This window comes from Vicia villosa, linkage group LG2 (assembly GCF_029867415.1).
Source record: "Vicia villosa cultivar HV-30 ecotype Madison, WI linkage group LG2, Vvil1.0, whole genome shotgun sequence".
In the NCBI taxonomy this organism is placed as follows: domain Eukaryota; kingdom Viridiplantae; phylum Streptophyta; class Magnoliopsida; order Fabales; family Fabaceae; genus Vicia; species Vicia villosa.
In genome coordinates this window covers 35473277-35492114 of record NC_081181.1, presented here as the reverse complement: position 1 = coordinate 35492114, position 18838 = coordinate 35473277, and the positions used below count along the sequence as shown (strand labels likewise).

General features: G+C 34.5%; 2 protein-coding genes across 2 annotated transcripts; both read right to left on the bottom strand.

Annotated features, from left to right (window-relative positions):
- Nucleotides 1-15299: 15299 nt before the first annotated feature.
- Nucleotides 15300-15635, bottom strand: LOC131648841 (uncharacterized). The gene has a single exon (XM_058918571.1). It carries the CDS (start codon nucleotides 15633-15635, stop codon nucleotides 15300-15302), a length of 336 nt encoding a protein of 111 aa, XP_058774554.1.
- Nucleotides 15636-15865: 230 nt separating this feature from the next.
- LOC131648840 (uncharacterized) lies at nucleotides 15866-17200 on the bottom strand. The gene is made up of 2 exons (XM_058918570.1): nucleotides 16628-17200; nucleotides 15866-16561 (listed from the first exon to the last, which is right to left on the bottom strand). Exons 1-2 carry the CDS (start codon nucleotides 17198-17200, stop codon nucleotides 15866-15868), a joined length of 1269 nt encoding a protein of 422 aa, XP_058774553.1.
- Nucleotides 17201-18838: the final 1638 nt, after the last annotated feature.

Below are 18838 nucleotides of genomic sequence, written 5' to 3'. Positions count from 1 at the left end.
TCTAAAAAAAGGATTATTTTATGTCTCTTATTACCTAAGAAAAATCTAATGAGAAACTATGTGGTCTCATATGTTTTATTACTCTTTTTATCATCTAAAACTAATAAAATGTTAAATATTTCATATGTCTTTTATTGCCTATGAATGAAAAAAAAATGAAACGAGTCTTTATAAACATTGGCCACACGTCAAAAGGAAATGAACATGAATTACCAAACTATGAACGTGAATCCTACCTATATGCATGAATCAAAGTAACCAATTTTTACAAATATCCATCCATCATTATAAGAAAGTGATCACATATTACCAAATTATGAATGAGAAATCTAAACACGTGGAACCAACATCCTAAAGAGAAATGAACATGCATCATATAACTTGAACAAGAGCAAATAATGAGCAGCATCAGATATGCAAACTCTTCAATTTGAAACTATAAGAGATGCAAAAAATTGGGATAATATGCCAAAGATTACTTCGAAATCCCAACAAAATATACACGCGAGATTTGATTCAGAACAGAAGCTGAAAATATGCAAACTTTTTAACTCAAACAGAAGCATATGCAAGGGCAGAAACGTGCAGGTACGCTAATAGGCGCACTAAATTAATTCAACACCGAAGCCGCTAATAGGCGCAAATTAATTCGGACAGAAGTAACGTAAACGCGAGCAATCCTAAAGCAGCACAAATATGCACGAAATACCACTCGCACCAACAACAAACAACAGTGAATATTCATGAAACTAGTGTGTATACCCGTGCGAGGCACGGGTTTAAATTTAGTATGATTGATTTCGTCAGTAAGACTATAACGAAATTCAAAATAACCATATAATGATTAGTATACTCACGGCTTTGGATCGTCTCCGTGCGAGGCACGGGATAAAAAGATTCAATAAAATTTTATACATAATAAAAATATTTTCTCTCATTTCAAACATTCAATAAAAAATATTTGATAATTCATTTATTTTCCAAAAATAATGACTTTTGAAATAGAATTTTTCAAATATTAAAAATAATTTTTATTTATTGACTCAATTTTTAAAATTAAGAATTGTTTTTTACAAAGGTAAGGTACGTAAGATTCATATAGTATAAATTTACAATAACAAATAAAATTCATATATTATACATTTGCATTTATTCATCTTTCTTATAAATATTTAATACGTAATGAAATAATAAAATAAATTAAATATATAATTATCCATTTATTTCTTCATAAGAAAGTTGTGATTTCTATACATCATATTATCTTAAAACAAATATTATATCAACTTTTATTATAAATGTTACCATTTTAGATGACCCATGCACCATAGAATCTTTGAGTTTGATTTTTTAACTATATTTTATTATAAATAATAATATATAATAATGATAATAAAGTAATTTACTATTACAATCATATTTATTTTATTAAATCTATGGGCTAATCTGTCAATGTAACACAATTAAATTCAGATCTTTTTATATGTAACTGGTAAATTTTCGTTTAAAATTTTTCTCAATAAAAAAAATTATTTAGTTTGTATTAAATAAAATGAGATATTTTTGTATCATATATTTTTGATTCTATTAATCAGTATATATATTTTGTTTAATACTAATTATAAAATTACTATTGTCAAATTTAATACAACATTAGCGTTAAAATTAATAATATATTTTCTTAAATAAGTACATTATTTGTTTTTAATCTATATTGATTTATTTTTATGTTTTTCATTCTATTATCTACTATTAAAATTAAAAAAATAAAATTGACTTCATCATTATTACTGTCTTAAACGTTTTTTTATATGACCGGACAAATAATTATGACTTTTACAGGAAAAATGGTTAATAAAAAAAGTTTATTTCTTCTATTACCATACCAAAAACTTTCTCACATCAACTATAAATATTAATTATAACCTATTTGATTTCAATTTATAGTCTAATATTATTTTACTTTATGACTCTCTAAATTATGAATTCCAACTTTTTCTATTTTGTCCTTCATTATTGTTCTTAAAAGTGGAAAATTATAGATGTTTTTTAACCTCATTGATTTTTTCTATTAAATGTTTCCTTATTAATGGGATTTAAATTGAAAATCAGGAATTTAAATTTAAAATCACAATGTGACAAATCACACTTTAAGAACTTTTTTTTAATAAGTTATATAAATTTGAAATTAAATTATCTTATGATTTTTTATTGTAAATAATAAATCATAGAAAAATATTTTACTAAATAAATAACTAATATGCTTCTTCAATATTAAAATTAATTATTAAAATTATTTATTATTCAATCCGTTTTAAATTATTTGTGGCAATAGAGCTTCTCATACAGATTAAGAAAATGTGATAAAAGAAAAAGAGAATTTCATTTTGTTATATTACACTTATTTTAATTATTATTCTTTTAATTTTTATAACTTATTTTAAATAACAATTCATTAATATTTAAATATTGTCATAATTCATAGAATGTCAAAAGATACATTGAAAATGGTTTGTTTGTTTTACGTGATAAAACTTAGAGGGAAATATTATAAATATTCTCCCTCCAAATAATTAAAATTTTCCATCAAATTTTATTTTATAAATTTAAATTTCCCATTAAGTTGATAATGGACGATAAGTTGATAATGGACGATTTCCAATAAAATAATTGTTAAATTAGATTAATTGGAACTTAATAAAATAAATATTAATTTTTTGCGTTTATACCAATTATAAAAAAAATCCTCTGCGCGTCCATTTCCTCTGATTCTATGCCTTTTCTCTCTACGATTTAACAATCAAAACATAAGTAAAATACCTCAATCCACAAAAACCGTAACCCCAATCCATTATATAATTTTACTGTTACCATTACATGGCTTGATGCGGATGCAAAAATTAAAATAAGACAACAAAATCGAAGGAAACAAAAAGGAAAAAAATTAGGTACATCTTTTTAATTTCTCCATCTTGGATGGTGTTTTTGTGATTTTACAGTTGTTGTGCGGATGCGATTGGCGGGGTTGTGGTGAAGTTTCATGCAACAAAAGAGGGTTTATGGTGAATGAGCGGATTTGGATTAGTTGATGGAGGATTTTGGCAGAGGTTTGTTATGAGAATGATAGATGACTTCGAGGAAGTGAATGTGTGGTTTTATAGCATGCGGAATGGGTGAATTTGGGCAGCTTTGCTTTGATTAATTGTTGGTCCAATAAATTCCAAACGTGAGAATCAAAACAAAATGAGCAAGCTTAATTTTTTGCCCAATAAATTCCAAACGTGAGTGATATTTGATCTTCCCAGTGAGTGATATTTGATCTTCCCAATGGTTCAACCACTCTTTATTTCACGTGAAAAATAAAAATAGAGTATCATTGATAAGGATTGTTGAGATTTCCAATAGTGCTTATTTTATGTGAAAAATAAAAACAAAGTATCATTGATAAGAGATTGTTGAGATTTCCAATAGTGAAAATAGTAATAACAACTTCACGTGTTTCAAAAAAATTTTGTTATATAAATAAGTAATTAAATATAATCAAATAATTAAATAAAATAAAATAAATAAATAAAGAAGTAATAAAATTTACTATAAATAGAATTGAAAGAAATTGTTAGAATGCATACGGGAGTGACACTTGGCAAACTTGCCAAAATACTCCTTTTGCTTTATTATATTAAATGATTAACACGAAAATAAAATAATATATTGTCATACCCCAAAATTTGCCCATCATATTTCAAGATATTTTGACTCACATGACTTTCAATTGCTCAAGACTACACAAAAATTAGGCATGCTCATCCTTCTCCTAAGCAAGAGGTCCCCAACCAGGGTTTTGTTTCTTTTTAGGGAAATGAGATTTCTGACACCTCAAGTGGGCTTCATGGCTTCCTACATGCTTCAAAGAATCTCCATACCAATTTTCAAGCCTTGATTCACAAATTTACTCGGTCAATGGCTCAGATGGTTGAAAATCATTTGTATTGAACAAAAAGTCAACTATGGTCAACATACAGTCAAAACTCAATATTTTTGGTCAACATCAATCATTTGAAGTCACATTCATCATTTGATCAAGAATTGATCATGATTCATCAAGAAAAGCTCAGAAATCAACAAAACTCTGAGTTTCTAAATTAGGGTTTTTAGGCAAAAGTCAACCCAACTTTGACCAGCCATAACTTTCACATACTTTATCAGAAATTCCCCAACCAAAGGCCTATTCTCAAGAAAATTCAATTCTCTACAACTTTGATGTTGGGCTCAAGACCAATAAATGCTTCAATTTAAAGATGGATTCCAAAACATTATAGGTCCTTCTAGAAGTTCATAAAAAGTCATTTTTTGTCAAAGCCAATATTGCCAAGATAAAATCTCCAAATGCAAAAAAAGTTCCAAAGTGGTTTGTAAATGACATCTTGGGCTTTCCAGAAAGTACAAGAACACCCCCAATTTGGTAAAAATTGAATGAGTTATGGTTGTCAGAAATTGGGTAAATTTTGGAAAAAAGGATGAAACCCCAAAGGAGGAATTTCAAATATTTGATTATTGGGCCTTTGTTTTTTAGTCATCCACGTGAATATAAGTTCATGAGAGGCCCATGGAACAATTTCCACTTATTTTATGGTTTTATTTTATTTATTTTGAATTTTATTTATTTAAAATCAATTAAAATGAAATAAAATCATAATTTATTAATAGAGGATCATGTAACTTAATTGTTCAAAAATTCAGGAGATCTCTACATGCAAAAACCGTGTGAACCACATAAGAAATGTCCTTGGGGCCAGTTTTCATTTTTAGAAGGTTTTCAAAAAAGTTTTAGAAAGAAATCGTGATATTTCTATACCTTGATTGCAATGTTTCTTTCTATATCTTTCAACCCTAATCTCATGCCCTATAAATGCACACTCTACTCAGCCTCAAAAAACACAAAATCTGTGCCTCATAGCACCTCTCAAAAGTTCCAAAAAGATCACATCTAGGGCATACGAGTTCTTGACATTCCAACCACTTGTAATCAGAACTAACCACTCTATTCTCTCCGTGAGACACAAGAGAGTAGGTATGGACTAATGCATGAGCTTCATATCACGTATTACTCACATCTCATTATTCATATTTTCACATGTTTCTTAATTCTTTTGTTTTGTATGCATGTTACTGTTTTAATGTAATTTGGTGATTTGTATGAGTTCATGGCATGATTTAAAGTGGATCCGCACCTTTAGATCGAAGCTTTCACGTGAGGATACGAAAACACCATGGTTAGGGCAAAAACACATGAAGCTTTCGTTCTCCATGCTACAGGCCGTGTTAGCAAAAAATAATGGTACCAATGAACTCACAGCCATCCATTTAGCGGATCTGGGTGCCTTTTAATTTTGGTTGGATAGTATTATGGTGGTTTCGAAATTGCAGGTGTGAAAAAAAGGAACTCGCGGAAAAATCCGCAGGAAAAACCGCATCTGTTTCCATAGGAAATTCCGCAGGAAACGAGGATGAAGATGATGAATAGTAAGGTTGAACGTTTGACCGGGCGTGGCGCGCGTTCATTCGTGGGTCAAACAAGGCTCTCTCTCTCTCTCTCTCTCTCTCTCTCTCTCTCTCCAGTCCCCATTCGTCCATCCTGTGACTCATGGGGCCCAAGTTTGAAATCGTTTGAATGGTCCAAGGAATCAATTGATTTAGTATTTATTTCTTTTTGTTGAATACACTAACAAATCTTGCAGGTGGCGCAGCTGGCAAATGAGAGAAACCTTTCACTATAGGAACCTGGGTTCAAGCCCTGGTTCATGATTCCTTTTTTACCAATTAATCAAGTTTCTTTCATTTAATTAATTTACCACAAAAAATCACAAAAACAGGGCATATGAAAATATTTATGATTTAGGTTTTTTTTCTTTCTTTCCAATTAGTTTTTCTCACTTGTTTTTTTAATTAATTTAAAAATCAATATTAGGTTAATTCTTGGGTTAAAAATAATTAGACATAGGTTTTAATCAATTAATTTTTATTTTGCATATAATTAATTTAATTAGGTATAATTAATTAGAATTAGTTTTAATTTAATAATTAATTAGTAATTAGGTTAAAAAATAGGTTTTACTTAAATTCTAACCTTGATTTATTTTAAAACCCTAATTTTTTTTTTCTAATTTTTGCCCACCTCTCGAGTTCTCGATTTCAGTCGCGATTTATTTATTTATCGTTTATTATTTTATTTTCATTTAAAATTCTAGAAATCAATGTATAGGTCGCGTGTTTTTGTAATAGAGTAGTTTTAATTTCCGCACCTTTACTTTTCGCATATCCCCCATTTTTGAATTATGTACTCCCCTCCCTGAAGCCCTGTAATAGTTAGGTTTTGTATGCCCCTCTAGGGTACGCCCCTCTTGGTTGCCTTACGAATTAAATGGTCGTGTCCCTCAAATATAGAGGTACCTATAGCAAACGTCCTTCGATTCAAAAATCGTCAAAGATCATGGTCCCTCGATGACCCTCGATGTTGCCTATGAATACATGATCTCGTCCCTCGATTGGTGCCTACGAAAAGATGATTGTCCCTTCGAATTTGCTAAAGGTGCCTCTATCATGTTGCCTTCAACGACCATCGATGACCCTTCAATGTCCCTTAAAAACGTCCAATAGATAGAACTACCTACCCACAAATGGTATGGTTAGTCCTATCCTTCAAAAAAAAGTATAAAGTATAGGAAAGACTAAACGTTAGGGTAAGTAGCCCTTAGTTTGCTTGCTATACAAAATGTTTTTTTCTCACCACCTACTTTTTCAAACAAATTTCAAAAATACTTCGCATACATCCTTGAGGACCGATACAAGGATCATTGCAAAGTCTTGCCTTACTATTGGCACCTTTTCTCAAAACACACACACTATGCTTTTTCATGCTTTTCAAAAAAACAAAACGAGCTAAGCAAACTAAGAGCCCGTAAATAACTACGGATAAAAAGGGTGCTAACACCTTCCCTTTTCATAACTTACCCTCCGAACTCAATTCTTTTCTTAAAGGTCTTTCCTGTACTTTTATACCTTTCCTAATAATTGGACAAAATAAAAGTCGGTGGCGACTCTTGCTCACTGCAACATTTGTTAGCGAATATTTTAAAGTTAGTTCTCCCACTAAGTTACAGAACTGGCGACTTTGCTGGGGAAGTTTTTAAGAGGGGTTTACCTTAGGGCTTAGATCACCAATGCTTGTTTTGTTTGCTTTACTTTTCAAGGTTGTTTTGGGAATTGAATGGAAGATGAATCCTACACCCGGATTCGAGTACACCTTAAGATAGGAAGTGGCATAGTCATGGCGACCTCCCTGGTGTATGCTTGGGATTGGTCAATATGAGAGTTCACGCTTAAGTTAGGCCTCCATGGTTATGTATGTACTTCTCTTTCATGAGAGAGGTTTATGTATGTACCTTGGGTGACTTAGAGCTTAAGGACCTTTAGTTACCTTTAACCCATCTTGACTTTTAGGAACATAGTGGAGGGACTACCTTTGATGTATGTTGAGTGACATAGTCGCTACCCGATACTACAACTCAGATAGGTTCTTTCTTAAAGTATCTTTGCATGGTATGTATGTATCATGTCCGAGGGTGCTTTAGAAGGACTAACCATTCTGAGTAACTTTTTAGAACCTGTTACTAAATTCACTCTTATCCTTAGAAGTACCTATTGAGGAAGGGTAGTTACCTGGTCATACTTCATGCAAGCCTTTATACCTAAGGACACTTGTGTTACTTGTTTGTTATCTAACCCTTTGGTTTCCTTGCGGGATTTATTTATAGGAATTACTCGTCCTTACTATCTTGTGCTTCGTTTAACGCATAACATCTGCATGACATCATAACATGGCATGTTAACTAACCCTTTCAAGGATCTTAGGAATTTAGGGCGCACAATTTCAGGTGCCATTATCAAGGACTGAATACCTATCAAGGGGCAAGAGGATTTACTTTCCTCTGGCCATATGCCTTCTAGTTCAGAGGTACAGTACCTATCAAGGGACTGGAGGATTTATTTTCCTCTAGCCATACGCCTTCAAGTTCAGAAGTACAAGTATCATGAACCAGAGGCGATGACCCACTCGATATGGTGATCTTGATTCTCAAAGAAGGACGTTCAAAGACGAAAATCAAAGTTCTTCGACAAAGCTGCAACTATGTCTCATTGCCGTAAACTAAATTCCTTAAGCGATACTTGTACAAGACCCAAGATTCACAATATTTGCAATTGATTAGGTTTTTGAAAATCAAAGGAAAACTTTATTTTTAAAAGTATTAAAAATACTAAAAAGTATCACTTTTAGACCTAATAAAAATACGTTAAATAAATAATATTATTGTGATTTTCTTGCATAATCATAAAATATATGTGATAAATGAAGAATGTGTGAAAAATCATTTGAAAATAACTAATTTTGATGGGTCAATTAATTATGTGAAGTTGTGAAGAAAAATGAAAGAAAATAGTGATAGAAATAATTAGGTTTGGTCTTGTAAGGGCTTGAACCCACACCCTTAGGGTTCACAATCCAAAACCTAGCCAACTGAGCTATGTAACACCCTTTTTCTAACCCCAAATTTTAACATATAATTCATAGAGTAAGCATGCATTAAGGAAAAAGGGTGCTACATGTTAATTTCCACAAAATGAAAATCCCAAAACAACATATAAACATTCATAATATGCCAAGATCATATTGTAACACAATAACGTGAATCTCATGCTTCCATGCATTATGCATAAACGCTTGTGGAAAAAAAAGAATTGCTATCACATAAATTCAATGAATATGTTCCATACCATATTCATCTACTAATTTAAAATAACACTAGCATCCTGTTTACCAGTGATTCCTGACAAACAATCGCTAGTCCTCTAAAGTGTTCAAACGATCTGGTTACTCACGGGATCGACTAGATTGATCCTAGGACATAGTCAAATAGTGTTTCAGTGATTTGATTCATATTCAATAATCTTTCTAGTTTGTGAATATATACAACTTTCTAATGTAAATTGCAATAAGTAAATGACTTTAAAACAAAATAAAGTAAATGCATAAATAACATAAACTTCGACTTTAAATACAACTTTGCATTAAACAAATAACATGAAATGTAAATGTGATGTTCTTCACACATACATTGTTTCAGCAAAGACTTTTTTCTCTCACGCTGGTACTTCGAGTATTTTTGTGAATTTTCTGTATATTGATTCGAACATATCAATCTAAACAATAGAACTCCTATTTATATTATTTCGACCCTAACGGTCTCTACATAGATGTCTTCCTCGTTCGACGTTTCGAATGTTAACTTCACTTCAGATGTTCCCACGCGTCCGCTAGACAAAGCCGTTCCATTTGAATTTCAAATCTTCCCGCCTCAACATTTCGACAATGCCAGCACTTCCGTCGAAGGATACTTGTAAAAGATTATAAAAGTTATCCTTGGTCGAATAACTTCTCTTCCAAAGAGAAAAACCCTTAAATAGCTCTACGAATACCATTTCTTCATCATAATCCAATACTTCAAAGCATTACAATTCTTTAGTCAAAATCTTCAACTAACAAATTTCCCCCAATAAATGACTATTTCAAATTCATGCAAAGATAGGCATTTCTTGTGACTTTAGATTTCGACTGAATACCTTTCTACAGTCTTACAGTAATAACTGTCAATCAATATTGGTTTACCTTCTCAAAACGTCTCATCGAGATGTGCGTGCAGTTATTATTCATCATAACTTCCCACTGCCGAGGAAACTAAACAGTAATTTTACAGCTGTCCTTTAAGACGGCTGGCACATGACTTAATACTTCTTCCAAGTGTAACCTACTCTCGTAAGCTAACTCTATAAAAACCCATCATTACTTTCTTCTTCTCTTTTTACGCAAACTTTATCTTCAACCTTCCCTCTATTTCACAATCTCTGCAACCTCTTTTCCAGAAGCCCTTTTTTCCAAAAAAAAACTAAAAAATCACAATGCCTTCTGATAAGCAACAAAAGAAATCAAAGCAGACCAAAGACATTGGATCCTCAAAGAGTTCTGATCTTCACACCATCCCAACAAGCAAGATCATGACTGCTGGAAATCGGGTGAACATCACACACCCAAAGCTTACTAAAGAGCAAAGAATTATCATGGCTTGTCAGGTAATGCTTCCATCCCTTCTTTCTGAAAGTACATTAGGGTTTTTAGGACCGTTGGCCCCCGAAGGTCATTTGGAAAGATGTGTAGAATTTTTTCCATGTCACTTTGACATAAAACCCATAGTGACCAAAACCAACCCTTCCAAGAAAAAAGATTCAACCTAGCAATTTGTTGATTCCACTAGGGAAACGAGAGAAGCTTTCCAATTGGACTACATTACGGACAACTTTAGACCATTTCGCTCTTGTCCATCTCTAGATAAATCATATTTATCTTGGTTAGATAAAGTTGAGACACAAAAAGCTTCACTTTGGAAAGAATTAGGCATTTTTGACCTAATTCAAATGTCAAAACTAGGGTTTAGCTATTGTCAACCTTTGCTATTATCTAGCTTGTACTATTGGGACAATACATATAATACTTTCCATCTCCCATGTGGAATGATAACTCCCACACTTTTTGACATAGCTGCCATTTCTAGATTTCCCCCAACAGGAGAGACCTTTGACCCTTATCAGGATGGCGAAAACTTGATCGGATTTACCGTCAAGAATGCTTCTTTCAGTTCTTACATCAGTCCATACCATACTCAAGAAGAAATTTTTTTTGATACAGAACACATAGCATTCCTAGGTCTGTGGTTATCTAAATTCGTCTTTTGTTGTAAGTCTTTGCAAGTTGCAAAGAGGTTTCTAACACTTGCTAACCAATTGCATGCTGGTCAAAAAATATGCCTAAGTGAGCTTCTCTTAGCAAGTTTATATGAGAGTTTAGGGTCTGCGAGTGAGAAATTAAAGAAATATAAACTTGGCACTAACTTACTCCTGTCTGGACATTATTGGCTCCTTCAATTGTGGCTCAATGCCACTTTCAAACCTTCTTTGTCAACATGCGGACAAGTTGATGAAAATAGTCCAGATGTAAAGGATAGAAAAATAGAAGGTACCAGACTCCTCCAATTGACTCCTGCTGACGAGGATACAGATTTGCAAGCTTCTCTTACCCAATACACCTTAATGTTTTCGACATGTCATACTTTCACTCCTTCGATGGCTCCATTCGCCAATCAAACTCATGGTCCATCTTGGTTTACTGCTTCACTTGAAGATGCTATTAAAGAGAACAACACTACCATTGAAAATATATGGCGTGCATTCTTGCTTCCTCGATTGCTGGTCTTCAGAATTCTGCCAGTAAAAAGCTATGTATGCTTGCTAGCTTACCAACCTAATATCGTTTCCCGACAATTTGGGTTATGCCAACTTATCCCTATTTCTCTTTTCAAACAAAAACGTGACTTATGTGCTACGAGCACTATCTGGGCGGCTCAGGACATTGCAACACACCAAAAACGTCATGCAGATTTTGCTGACTTTCAATTGATAACATACCACCCATCATTCTATTCAATAGGGTTTGACCAATGGTGGACAAACTTCTATTCTCGGAATATGTATACCACTGAAGAAATTGATGCTAGTCTAACGAAAGCTTTTTCATCTTTGCAGGACCAATCTTACAAAGGTAAAATTACACATTGCGAAAAAATCCAAGCATTCCAAAAGTACTTTGAAAGTGTCTATAATCCTACCGAGATTCTTATAACGGTTTGTGATGCAGCCCTTATTCTAAAAGAAAAGTTTGAAAAATAAATTTCTAAAAGAAAGACTCTCAAAGTTGTAAAACCTGAGTTCAAATATGACTTAGCCTTTGAGTTTGAACCACACAAATTTCCAAGATTACCTAGTGCAGATTTCGCTTTATCATTTTCCCCCTTACCCAAATTGGTTTGTATGTGGGGATCTCTTTAAAGAGTTGACAAATGATCGACAAAAACCTGCTAAAAGAGTGGTTGCAACCAAACATACCTTAGACAATTTCAAAGGCTTTCTTCACTTCGACTTGGATGCAGTGAGGATTACCTCTCTAGTGGGTCAAGGTGTGGAATGTTTGGATTTCTTGGTTTTACAACCTTTCAACCTACTAATCTTTGACATATTGCATGTTTCAACCAAATTATCTTTTTTTCAGCCATCGAAAGGAAAGCGCCAAGAAAAGAAAAACCTGCGGCTAAAGCTGCTTCTGGTATGACCACTTCTTCGAGTCAAGGAATTCCAGTTGACGAGGTTGCTCCCAAAACAACGAAAAAATAAAAGGTATTTAATGATATGATCTTTTATTTCTTTCCTTTTTTCTAAAGGCCTTAGTCTTTTTCTTTTTCAGGGTAGTGGCAAACCTCCTTTGACGCCAAACAAAAGAAAAAACTCCAGTGGTGATGCCGCCGCTGTCGAAGAACATGAGGAAATCGCTTTTCCCAAACCAAAAGAGAAGAAACAAAAGAAACATAATGCAACTGTCTTTTCTTATCAAGATACGAATCTCGCCAATGTTAAACTCAAAATCGTTCCTCCCCCTCCTAGAGAATCCCAGCCTCCCTTCTAGCAACTTGGTTCTAGAGCAAATTGGGAGCAATGCTTCTGAACCTGACGCTCAATCGGTAATAATTTCTCACTATCTTCTGCTTGCCGAAAAGATGAATATCTTTTTATTCTAATATTCTTCTTTTTAGGAAAAAACCATGATCCTCATTACTACCAATCAAGATGATCCTTCAGATGAAGGGAACCCAACCCTACTCCCAAGAAATGTTTTCAAAACAAAGGATCTTCGATTGGAGCACCACTACTTGAACTAACTGACGCTCAGTAAGAACAATAGATTTCTTCTCCCGTCGAAGACATGGGAAAGGATTTGGCACATACTGAAGAAGCAAACTCAGGAGGTGAAGACTCTGAAGAAACTCCTAATAATCTTTCTCTTCATGTCAGTTTTCCTAGAGATTATGATGATAATTTATCCACTGGAGACGCTGAACAAAATTTCAACCAAAATGAAGGAATGATTGAAGAAGGGACGGAACCTGAAATGAGCAAGGATCCTCTTGTTGAAACTACTGAAACTACCACACAACCCATCTCTGTTCAACCTACTGCAACCCAGAATCCAACTTTGCCACTTGCTGAAGAGGAAATTAGTGCTCTGAAGCAGAATGATCCCCTTAGATACGTTAAAGTGATGATGGCTCAGAGGGAATCCTCTTCTGCTAAAAGTATATATGGGGATTTGACTCCTTCTGGCACTAGTGCATCTGAGGCATCTTATGACGATCTCTTGAAGCAAGTGAAAGAATCAATTTTCGAAGTTGACCTCCTTGAGAAATTGAGAACAGAAGTTGGTGCTGGTTTGAGCATTAAAAAGCTGATAGGCAAGATCAACATCACTACTTGTCCTACTGATGTAGGCGAAGCCCTTATAGATATTCAAAATCTGATTGATCAAGTCCAAGCGGAGCGCAACAGAGAAGTGGACGTTACTACACAAATCAAATCAATCGAACACACTCGATCTAATAAGTTCGACAAAGCGCTTGCTACCTCCGAAGCTTCTGAGAAACTGTTTGCTGCCCAACAATTAGCCCGAACTAGCTTCAATATTTATGCTTCTTCTATCAAGCTCTGGGAACAGATTGAAGAGATGAAGCAAAAAATCTCTAAAGCAAAAGCAGAACAAGCTGCTATCCAAGGTTTGGACATTACCGAAGCGGACAAGTTGGCGAAGCAGAGTATCGAACATGTTGAAAAAGCTACTGCTATGACATAGACATTGCTCGCCTAAAGGAGATTCAAACAGCTGTCCAGTACAAGATGGACTTGGTGAAGATAAAATACCAACGAATGAAGGCCTCTATTCCTTTTTAGTCTTTTTAGTCTTTAAATTAATTTTGCTTGTAATTCACCTTAAGACAAAACTTGTATTTTTGGCGATTCTGAATATTTCAATCTAATGATTACTTTAGCTGCAATGATTATCTCTATATTATGAATATTCACAACGTTAGGCATTCCCTATGGTCATTAAGTTTCGATTATACCTTTAAGTGCCCCAAGCGCGTAACTGTCAGTTAATTATGACTCACGTTTTCCCAAACGTCTATTTAGTTCTCAAGCGTTTTGGTTATGTGATGATTTAGCTTCAACTTCCAAGGCACAACCGCGGAGGACTAAACAACTCCCCCTAGGGATTCAGCACGTGGTCCATTACTACTGCTTTTGTGTAACCAACCCCAATATGGGTTGCTCCTATATAAACCTTTCAATCCCTCTTATTTTCTTATTCAAAATACAACGACAACTTCACTCTTTTTATCAAGAACAAACCTTTTACTTTCCTTATCATGTCTTCCTCTAACAAAGAAATCATTCCTCAAATCATCAAGGAAAGGATCCTCTCTCCTATTAATTTTGAAGAACAAGGGGTTGATCTTCCCCGTATGTTCGCAAAACAAAATCTAGAGTATTACTTGACCATCTTGGATGGACCTATCTATCCATCTGTTCTTGCAAACTTCTGGAGAAACGCAATTGTCCACCAGTACCGTGAGGGTAAAGAAGCTATTCACTCCACCATCTTTGGTTTCCCTATCAGTATCACTACAAAAATCATTTCAAAAATGATTAAGTGTGAAGACGTTCGAGCTCCCATTGCTGAACATGGCAACATGCTTGTCTCTGATATCCTGAAGGTGCTGTTTACTGACCCAAATAAGGCATTTACTGCCTTTATAGGTAGGATCTGGCATCAAGTTCTGGTTTTTAACTTTCGTTCCAGGATGGAAGATCAAGACAGAATAATGCTTGAAGACCTCAGGTTCTTATTTCCCCTTCTTCACATGGAAAAGATCAATATACTCCTTGCTATTTTCAACTATCTCAAAGAAGAGATCATGGACTCATGCCAGGGTAAGGTCTTCTTCATCCCCTACGGAAGGCTTCTGACTCACATCTTCATCAAGACGAGTATGATTAGAAACATGTGCGCAGCGGGATTGTCGGATTTCCTTGCAACAGAGTGTGGGGGGAAAATAGATCTAGAGAAGTTGCGTCTTGGTCATAACTAAAGTTATCTTCTAGGGTTATTATATATTCTACTGATGATGAATTCTCAGCTCTATGCATAACTTTGTATTTCTATTTAAAATGTAGCCATTTTGGCGAAATGAACATTTTGGAATGAAATATATATTCACCATTTTAGCTATAGTGTTAACTTCTGATGTCTACGTTGTTGCGATCTTAACCTCGTGCATAAACGGCTTATACTTTTTTAAATATTTCCCATTTACTTTTAGGATCCTTCGATCCTCTGCTAATTCTTCTACCTCATAAGCATTATTTGAAAATGCTTTCAGAATTCGAAAAGGTCCTTCCCAATGTGGAGACCATTTTCCTAAAGCCTTATTCTTTTTACCCATAGGTACTAAATCGTTTACAACAAAAGTTTTACCTTTGACCCTTTTGTTATATGCCCTTGCTACTCTCTCCTTCTGCCTCCTTAAGACTTCTAACGCAAGCAACCTTTCTTCGTCTAATTCTTTCAATTCATTCATCATCATCTCCCAATATAGGTCATATGGGATTTCTCCTTGCTTTTGGATTCGTACGGATTGCAAGTAGATTTTGACAGGTGAGGCTGCAACATGTCCAAATGTAATTAGAAAGGTGTACTATTTGTTGCTTCTTTAGGAGATGTCCGACAAGCCCAAAGCACTCGATCTAGTGTCTTATGCCAGTTTTTTGGCTTTGTTCCTACATGCTTCTTCATCAAACTAATAATTACTTTGTTTTATGCTTCGACTTGTCCATTTGCTTGAGCATAGTAGGGTGTGGATGTTAACAACTTGAATCCCATCAACATGTAAGACAAGGCTCTATACTTGGTTTTTCTATCTGTGTTCACTGAAGGATCTTTAAGATACTCTATAATTGGAGTTCTCCAATCTGTGCTTGTTAAAGTATCAATAGCCAACACTTCGAATTCCTCTTCGTTAGCATAACCTAAACGATTTCTTTCCAAATCACTTGGAGACAATTTGGTTGTCATTACTTTTCCTCTTACTTCAACCAATTCCTCTAGCTTCTCCCTTGAGATTTTATATCCTGAAGCTATTTGTGCTAAATCATTAGCCTCTTGATTTTTAATTCCGGGGACATGCTTTATGTCTACATATTCAAATATTTTAAGCAACCTATTTGCAATGACGAAATACATGATCAAGTTCTCCTCGATACACTTATATTCCTTCGCCAGTTGTTTGATTACCAATTTTGAATCACCTTTAATTTCGACCATAGTTGCCCCCAATTCCAACATGGCTTCAAGTCCTGCTATTAAGGCTTCATATTCCGCCTCATTGTTTGAGCACAAGGGACCTTCGATTCTATACTTGAGTTTTGTTGGAATTCTATCAGGAGAAATTAGTAGAATCCCAACTCCCCTACCATCTTTATGGGTGGAACCATCGAAGAACAATCTCCACAGCTTCAACTCAACTAGGAGTTAAGGAGTTTCGACCACTGCGTGATCCACTATAAAATCTGAGATTACTTGCCCCTTCATAGCTTTTAAAGGCATAAAGGCCAAAGAGTACTCAGTTAAGGCTAGAACCCACTTGCCAATTCGACTATGAATTATTGGCTTTGATAACATGTACTTGATAACATCAAAATGTGAAGATACATACAAATCTATTGGCTTTATATAATATTTGAGTTTAGTACATGAAAAATGCAAACATAGACACAATTTTTCTATTGAAGTGTATCTATTTTCTGTATCATTTAATACCCTACATAGATAATATATGGCCCTCTCAATGCCATTTTCATCTTCTTGTGCTAACATGCTACCTATAGTAGTGTCGGATGCTGATATATACAGTCTCATAGGCTTCTTTCCACTTGGTGGTGAAAAGATAGGCAGATTCATTAGATACTGCTTTATTTTTTCGAATGCCTCTTGGTGTTCATTTGTCCATTCGAAACTTCCATGTTTCAGACACAAAAGAGGGGAGAAGGCTTGAATTCGACCACTTAAATTTGAAATAAATCTCCTTGGGAAATTTATCTTCCCTAATAAAGATTGCAATTCTTTATTAGTTGATGGTGCTTTGGTCTCCATGATAGCCTTCGTTTTATTCAGATTAATCTCTATCCCCTATTTGTGGACCACAAAGCCCAGAAAGTCTTCAACCTGCACACAAAATGCACACTTAAGAGGATTCATCTTCAAGCCATATTTTCTCATTCTTTCGAATGATTGGCTTAGATGGGTTAGATGATCTCCGTCTGATATAGATTTTATTACTATGTCATCTATATAAACCTGTATGAAGGATTCAATGTAATCATGAAAAATAGAGTTCATTGCACGCTGGAATGTTGCCCCAACGTTTTTAAGACCAAAAGGCATAACGATCCACTCATAAGTGCCTATTGCCCCTGGACATCGAAAGGCTGTTTTAGAAACATCCTCTTATGCAATGAAAATTTGATTATACCCAGAATAGTCGTCGAGCATGCTAAGATATTCATATCCAGCAGCCGAGTTAACTAGCATTTCTGCTACAGGCATTGGGTATTCATCCTTAGGAGTTGCTGCATTCAGATCACGAAAATCTATACACACTCTTAAGGAACCATTTTTCTTAATAACTGGAACTATATTTGCAATCCATTTGACATACTTGGTGGTCCGGATGAAATTGCAGCGAAGAAGTCTTTCGACCTCCTTTTTAATCTTCGAAAGGATCTTTGGAGTGAACCTTCTTGGGTTCTGCTTGATGGGCTTCTTGCCATCCTTAATAGGCACTTTTAGTTCGACCAGATCTCTCTTTAAACTAGGCATCTCGTCATAGTCCCAAGCAAAATAATCTTTATTTTTCTTTAGTAATTCGACTAACCTATTTTTCATCTTGGGATCCAGTTTAGCACTGATGTATGTACCTCTCTTTGTGGGTCCATCTCCGAGGACAATCTATTCTAATGGGTCTTAAGCCAACATCTTTGCGCTTAATGAACCTGTATCTTTCTCAAATCCCAAAGGCTCTGTTAGTGCTTTTATTGGCTGATTGGCATCTATATTTGGCTAAAACATAATAGCAGTAAAACATAATACCACTGTGAATCTTGCAAATATAAAATGAACAAAACAGGTACAAGCAAGATGTTACATGGAATGTCATGACATCAACTCATGACATCGCGCCTGCAGAATTGGAAGAAAGATTCAGTTTGTATTCAACAGATACAGAATATTCTTTGAATATTTTGTAATCCTATGTGGCACATATTTAAAGGTAAAAAGAATAATTGAAGAATCATATCAGAAGATTGAAGATTCAGGAAGAATCAGATCAGAAGATTGAAGATTCAACAGTTTCTAATTTAGGAGATAAATTAGGAAACTCATGATTAGAAGACCTTATTTGTAGCAGAATATTTCTGCATATTTGTAACAGCAAGGAGTGCTGCAATTTGTAAGCCCAAATCCAATTGGGATCAGGTTATAAATAGGAAACTTTATAACCTAGTTTGTAATAAAAAACCTTGTTTTAAACGATGTAGTCATTAGGGTTTCTATAGGTAGACCACCCAGGTTGTGGGATGGCTGCCATGTCCTTCTGGAAACCTGTAGGTTAGAGAAGTGATTGTCCTCACTCGAAACCTATTGGTAAGAGTTGAGTATTGTAAACTTGATTGAAGCTGTGAACCAATATCAAGTATGTGTTCATTGTTAATTGTGTAAATAGCTGTTGCA

Coding starts and splice junctions, on each gene's coding strand:
- LOC131648841 (XM_058918571.1), bottom strand. CDS start 15,635: ATGATGATGAATGAATTGAAAGAATTAGACGAAGAAAGGTTGCTTGCG.
- LOC131648840 (XM_058918570.1), bottom strand. CDS start 17,200: ATGGAGACCAAAGCACCATCAACTAATAAAGAATTGCAATCTTTATTA. Junction 16,562..16,627: donor TAAAAGCTATGAAGGGGCAA/GTAATCTCAGAT, acceptor GTTGAGTTGAAG/CTGTGGAGATTGTTCTTCGA.